The 6,250-nt window shown below is 35.1% G+C and overlaps 1 protein-coding gene across 1 annotated transcript; it reads right to left on the reverse strand.

Annotated features, from left to right (window-relative positions):
* Window positions 1-675: 675 nt before the first annotated feature.
* LOC118479265 (cinnamoyl-CoA reductase 1-like) lies at window positions 676-5,089 on the reverse strand. Its single transcript, XM_022152958.2, has 6 exons — window positions 4,874-5,089; window positions 4,525-4,697; window positions 3,745-3,930; window positions 3,496-3,658; window positions 2,061-2,262; window positions 676-1,138 (listed from the first exon to the last, which is right to left on the reverse strand). Exons 1-6 carry the CDS (start codon window positions 4,977-4,979, stop codon window positions 973-975), a joined length of 996 nt encoding a protein of 331 aa, XP_022008650.1. The 5' UTR covers window positions 4,980-5,089; the 3' UTR covers window positions 676-972.
* Between the last annotated feature and the right edge of the window lie 1,161 nt (window positions 5,090-6,250).

Genomic DNA, 6,250 nt, shown 5'->3' on the forward strand with positions numbered 1-6,250 from the left:
GTTTCATTGTAAGGTCCATGATGTCAGAACATATGATTATATAAAAGCTTTGTGATGTATGCAATCATCAGACATTCAATGAAACAGTGAAATTTTGGAGAAAAACCTCTTATGCAAACAAACCCTAGCTTTGTGTTCATTATTCAATCTGTGTGATTGTTGATTGTGAATACTATGTGTATTCACGATTCTCTCATCTTCTATACCTTCTGTACGAGTTCTACGTTGCGGTACGAGGCACACGGTGGTTTTCGCACATCGCGTGTGTGTTCGATCGGTCCGGTACGTGTGTTCGTTGAAGGAAGACGACCTTACAGTGCCAAAATAATTTCCTTTTGCTTCTTGATCCTAGTTTCACACTCCAAAAGGAGTTCAAAAAAGTATCTTTTTTCTATCAATCGCAAACTGAAAAAAAAAATTACGAGATCGACTAACGGTTGATTCTTTGAATGGAAAACCAAGACTGTGAATCATTACATGAATCCAACGAGTCGAAAGCTCTGATACCACTTGTTAGGTCTAAAGTGGTGCAACGGAATATTGATTCATAATGAACATGCAAACAAAAAATATAAAGCACGACACGAACACGAGAATTTTACGTGGTTCGATTCCAGTAAAGATCCTATGTCCGTGGACTGCAAATATGGATATTTTATTTAGCTCTAACAGGAATTACGATACGATAGACAAGATATATATATAGAACATATTAAGGTTAACAACTTAATGAACAAGAAAACTCAACGGGCCGAATAACACTTACTTTAGGCCGAGGAAACAAGCATGATGACCCATGACCCTGGCTTACTGACCACGATAAAGAAAATGACCAACGTTTGCAAAAATAAATAAAACATAAAATAAATAAATACTCCGATAAAAAAAAAAAAGCAACTTCAAAGCCACATCCAGATTGCCAAGTTTGCCATATCATCAAGGACTTTGAATTACTTCAACAACAAAATGGTACTATAACCTTATAGTAGATGGAAATGGCTTCCCTTTCCCCAATAAACCAGTTTCTTCATAATTCTTGACGGTGTCAACTATGGTCTCTTCCAATGGCCTATAGTTCCATCCCAATTTCAACAGCTTCTTTGAGTTGAGTGGATTAAAACCACTATTCTCTTTAAAGCTGTATATAAACAGATTACTAGTTAAATAATTTAGGGTTTAGGATTCAAAGAAGTACATATTCCCCACTTTGGGTAGGGGTGTAAAGGAGCCGAGCCGACCCCGAGCTCGACTGGGCTTGAGCTCGAGCTCGACTCGTCATGTTTTTATGAAGCTCGAGCTCGGCTAGGTTCGAGCCTACTTATTTGAGCTCGAGCTCCGCTCGCAAATAAAACCCAAAGCTCGAGCTCGGCTTGTGCTATTTGAGAACAACCTCAAAAGAGCTAAAAGCTCAGCTCGAGCTCGCTTCAATATCGCTTAAACGCGTCAAACCTCGGCTCGAGCTCGGCTCTCCCATGTTATAATCATTATTATTATATAATATAAAAATAAAGAAATTTTTGTTTGGACTCGTATAGGCTTGTGAGAGACTAAACGAGTTTTGTATTTTAGGCTCGAGCTCAGGCTTGATAACTAAACAAGCTCTAATTCAGGCTCGAGCTCGGGCTCGGTCTCGTTAAAGCTCGGCTCGTTTGAGCTTTTAACCGAGCCGATAACGAGTAGCTCTCCAGCCTCTTGGCTTGTTTACACCTCTACGGGTGTGCATGGCAATGCAATGGCAATGCTTCATAACATGAATCCAGAAATTCTTAGGTAACTAGAGCTGGCAAAATGGACGGGTGTCAAAAGCTGTGGTCTTATGTTGGTCGGGTTGAGCCATAACAAATTTATCTCCAATGTTTTAGAAAAGTTATTTTTTAAACAATTTTCTTACCCTTTTAGTTTAATGATTTTAGACGGTTTTATGTATTACAAAATACATTGTGGACAACTTTTGACCTGTTCTCCTTATAGCTAGACCTTTTTTTACAGATTAAAAAAAAAAACCCGAATCAGCCACTCATAACTAATTCAAATTACCACCTCTTATATGTTGAACTTACATTTTGGGATAATTGTAGCCAGGAAACAAGTTCTCCATTTTTGCAACAAATTCCTCTGTCCTAATTGAGTAGGCTGAACATATGTATCTCCCGTCAGATTCGGGATTTTCATATAACAGCAAAATCGCCTCTGATAAGTCACGAACGTCTGCGTATGGACGTCTAAGGTTGTCCAACGTGTCTTCTCGAGTTCTGCCTTCCTCTAAAAAAGGGAAAATGAATGACAAGTATACATTATTTCTAAAAAACAGGAAATGAAAAGAATGCAAATTGCTAACTATTGTGTACATTTTGAAGCTAGTGTAAACCACTTCAAGGAAATAACTATTTTGATAATGTACAAAATGAAATCTATGGACAATGGTAATCAGAGAAGGTGAAAGACGACCAAGACCGACAGGAAAACCCAAAACATTTGGGACAGGTAATCAGGGATGAGACAGTGTATGTTATTAGTTTTACAAAATATTCATTGGTATGAGACGAGTGTGGTATTATGTGATATGTACCCAATTATTTAAACTCGTTAGGCACATCAAAATCAAATATATTAATATATAATATTATATAATTTTAAGATAATAATTTAATAGTGTCGAGGTGTTTGGAAACTTGAAATTATTAAGGTTACAAAATTGTTACAATTATATACCATTATTCGCTACGGGTAGGTTTCATTTAAGAAGAAATTTAATGTTAGAAGAAAAAAAGAGAAAAGAGCATAATAGTAAAATACTATTTCATTTATAACTCATATAATTCATTTTTCTCTCTTTAATTAATTAGTCAACTAATCATTAATTATCTTACATACAATCTAAAAAACCTACACATATTAAAATTTTCCTACATATACCCTACACATTATAAAATTTTATCATACACAGTGGAAATATATCATACACACCTCGAAATATATCTTACAAAACTCGTAATTTATCCTACACAACTAGTAATTTATTCTACACTTTAAATTAAATCTTTTTTTTTTAATTTGGAAAAAGTAGGTATTTTGAAAAGGCGTTACAAATTTAAAGGGGAAGAATACAAATTAAAAATTTATGTAAGTTACCAATATACACTTATATTAAAATTAAATAAAAATATTAAATGAAGTAAAATGAAGTATTCTTATTAGTTGAAATTTCTTCTTTTTTTTTTTACAAAAAAATCTTCTCATTTGAAGCCTCCACTATTCGCTATATGAAGTATGTTTATGAGAGGAGTAAGATCATGTTATGAATAATGTGCATCCCTACAGGTAATGTTAACCCTGATGAGATCATAAACATTTATACTTCATGAACCAAATTGGTACTAATGAATAAAACGTACCCAACGGGTATGAGGCATGGTTTTATAACCGCTTATGACATTGGAATTTCTAATAACCAATCACTAACCAGACCCATTACCATCCCTTATAATTACTGACCTTTCATGTAGCTCAAAAGTAGTAAGCTGGTAACATTAATGGTGGACTGGAGCATTGGCCCGATGACTATGGATGGACAAATCGTTACCACTTTCACATCATGTCGTTTTGCAAAATTCAAAGCTTCCATCTCTGCTGTCGTCTTGGATACACCATACCAGTGCTAGAAACCATATTACAAAATGTTTACTTATTTACGAATGATGCTCGTAAAGAAAATGAAATTTGAAGCAAATTGTTGTCAGTTACTTGGATTGATTTGGCGTATTCTATATCCGTCCAACAGCTTTCATCCAGTTCCATGTCTGACGGCCACTCTGGACTCGCCATAACAGCAGATGCAGAAGAGACAACTACAATCTTTTCGACTTTAGCCTTCAAACTTGCGTTTAATACATTTTGTGTTCCTATTATAGCAGGATCCAGCAGTTCCACCTGTTAAGTTCAAGCTCAAACACAAGTTTAGGCTCGACTAATGTATTAAAAATGCGTTAATTTGAATTATATTTTTATCATTAAACATAACTTACAAACATAAAATTCCAATAGGTTTGACAGGTTAAAGGGTCTCCCAAAATGTATCTTTAACGCATAGATCCAAAACCTTTTTAAATTACTTTATTCAAAGTTTTAGCTTTTTATTGAAATAATAGGATTACTATGATTATACTTTTTTTAACCACATACTAACCTACGTCTAAAATACTCCTATTCCTGCGGCTGCAAGATTTTAACCCTCCACCTCATGTTTAAACTAGTGAGCTAGAAAATTTTACAACTCTAAGCAACATAACTTTTGATTTGTTTAAAGATACATGGCTTAAAACATGAACCAAAAAGACACAACGGGCCAGATCTTGTGACAAACCATCAGTTGTTTTTGCTCTACTTTCTGATACAAAATTCCTCATATATATGGAGGCCGGATTCTAACTTGACAGTTTGTTCCCAGTCTTCCTTACTATCATTGATTTTATTCTAATTGTATAACACTTGAATCATAAATAACATCAATTCACATTTATTTACCTGGGGATTTGTCACATGTCCACTAGGAACAGGAGAGGCAACATGAAGAACTCCAGAGCAGCCAGCAAAGGCGGCACAAAGGCTTTCGAAATCTAACAAATCTGCCTTGAAAAGATGCAGCCTTTCTTCAGCGTTATCCAATTTCTTCAAATGACCATTTTTTGTCTCATCACCTTCATAACAATTACATAAATCACGAGTCAAGACAAATGGCAAACAAACATAAACGGGCCGGTTAAGTCAGAATTGGGACCAAGTAAAACCACAACATAACACATGGGTAACAAAAAATTCAATGGTTGCATAAATCAAGGCTATGAACAAATTCAAAGCAGGAAGTTAAGATTACATGGGTCTCTAACAGTTCCATGAACCACATATCCTTTGGAAAGCAAAAGCTTCACAACCCATGAGCCAATATATCCTCCTGCTCCTGTTACACACACCCTCCCCATCTCTCCTTTGTCTTAATTTCAATTTTCAGCAAATGCTTAATAAACCTGGATTTCTTTAAGGACATATGACTATATATATACACACAAACAAAAACAGACACAAGAAACATGCAAAGACACAAAGGACATATGAAACTCAAATTTAACAGATACTCCTACCCCCTCTTTTAAACATATGGTTCATGTGAGAGGGAGAATATTTTTAATGGTGAGTCTCACCCCAAGTTTGTGAGAGGGGGCATGTTTAGCAACACCACCCTAAATTATAAAATATTAGCAGACACTAAACGTACCCCATTTTATTATTTATTTTTGTCATTTTGTTACCTTTTATTATTTTTTCCTTGAACAAAAAAACGATTTTGTTTTTTAATGATTTTCTATTAATTTTACATAATGTGTTTTCTTATTAAGAAACATATACTTTATAAAATTTGTTTTAAACTCTTTCTAGAAAATGTATTTAACATGTTAAGGAGAAAACAGATGAGAAAAAAATAAAATTTGTTTTAAACTCTTTCTAGAAAATGTATTTAACATGTTAAGGAGAAAACAGATGAGAAAAAAATTAAAAGCATGAAAAATATACAAAGTTAAAAGACAAGACTAGTGTATTTATAAAAGATTAAATAGTAAATTACAAGTTTTACCTTTAAATTTAACGAGTTTTGTCCTTAACATTTCAAAATCATGCACGTTATGTCTTTTAACCCTAATCCAGTTAGATTTTTTTTGTTAAATATGGTCATGTGTCTTCCACATAAGGGTATCCTTGTCTTTTCACCTTTTCAGGGATTATTGTGCAAATAAATTATACATAAGGACTATTTTGTAAATATAAAATAATATTTAATTAAACAAATCTCTCTCTCTCTATCTCTCTCTTCTCTCTCTTCCCTCTCTCTCTATAAAAAACCCCCTGTAGTCTTCTTTCTCTAAAAACTTGTGCACGGTGGTGGATTGTGGATTATGGTAGGTGTGATGGTGATAGTGGGTTTAGCGGTGGTGGGAGGTATACGGTGGTAGGTGTGATGGTGATGATTGGTTTAACGATGGTGGAGGTGTGTGGTGGTGGGTGGTGGATTGCAGTGGGTGTGAAAGTGTTGGTGGGTTTGGCGGTGGTGGGAGTTCTACGATGGTGGGTGAGGGTGATTCTGATGGTAGTGAGTGAAGGGTAGGGGCGGTGGTGGGTTAGGGGCGGCGGTGGGTGAATGGTGGTGGTGGTGTCTTCCTGTCGATCTTAAAAAGCTCGTCCCTGTCAAATTCTTCAA

Source organism: Helianthus annuus, chromosome 14 (assembly GCF_002127325.2).
Source record: "Helianthus annuus cultivar XRQ/B chromosome 14, HanXRQr2.0-SUNRISE, whole genome shotgun sequence".
Taxonomy (NCBI): Eukaryota; Viridiplantae; Streptophyta; class Magnoliopsida; order Asterales; family Asteraceae; genus Helianthus; species Helianthus annuus.

What these genes read in the sequence shown, in the direction of transcription:
- LOC118479265 (XM_022152958.2), bottom strand. Translation starts at nt 4,979, where the DNA reads ATGGGGAGGGTGTGTGTAACAGGAGCAGGAGGATATATTGGCTCATGG. An exon ending in TGGAACTGTTAGAGACCCAT is followed by an intron (nt 4,698 to 4,873) that starts GTAATCTTAACT and finishes ATTGTTATGAAG; the next exon opens with GTGATGAGACAAAAAATGGT. An exon ending in GACATGTGACAAATCCCCAG is followed by an intron (nt 3,931 to 4,524) that starts GTAAATAAATGT and finishes TGAACTTAACAG; the next exon opens with GTGGAACTGCTGGATCCTGC.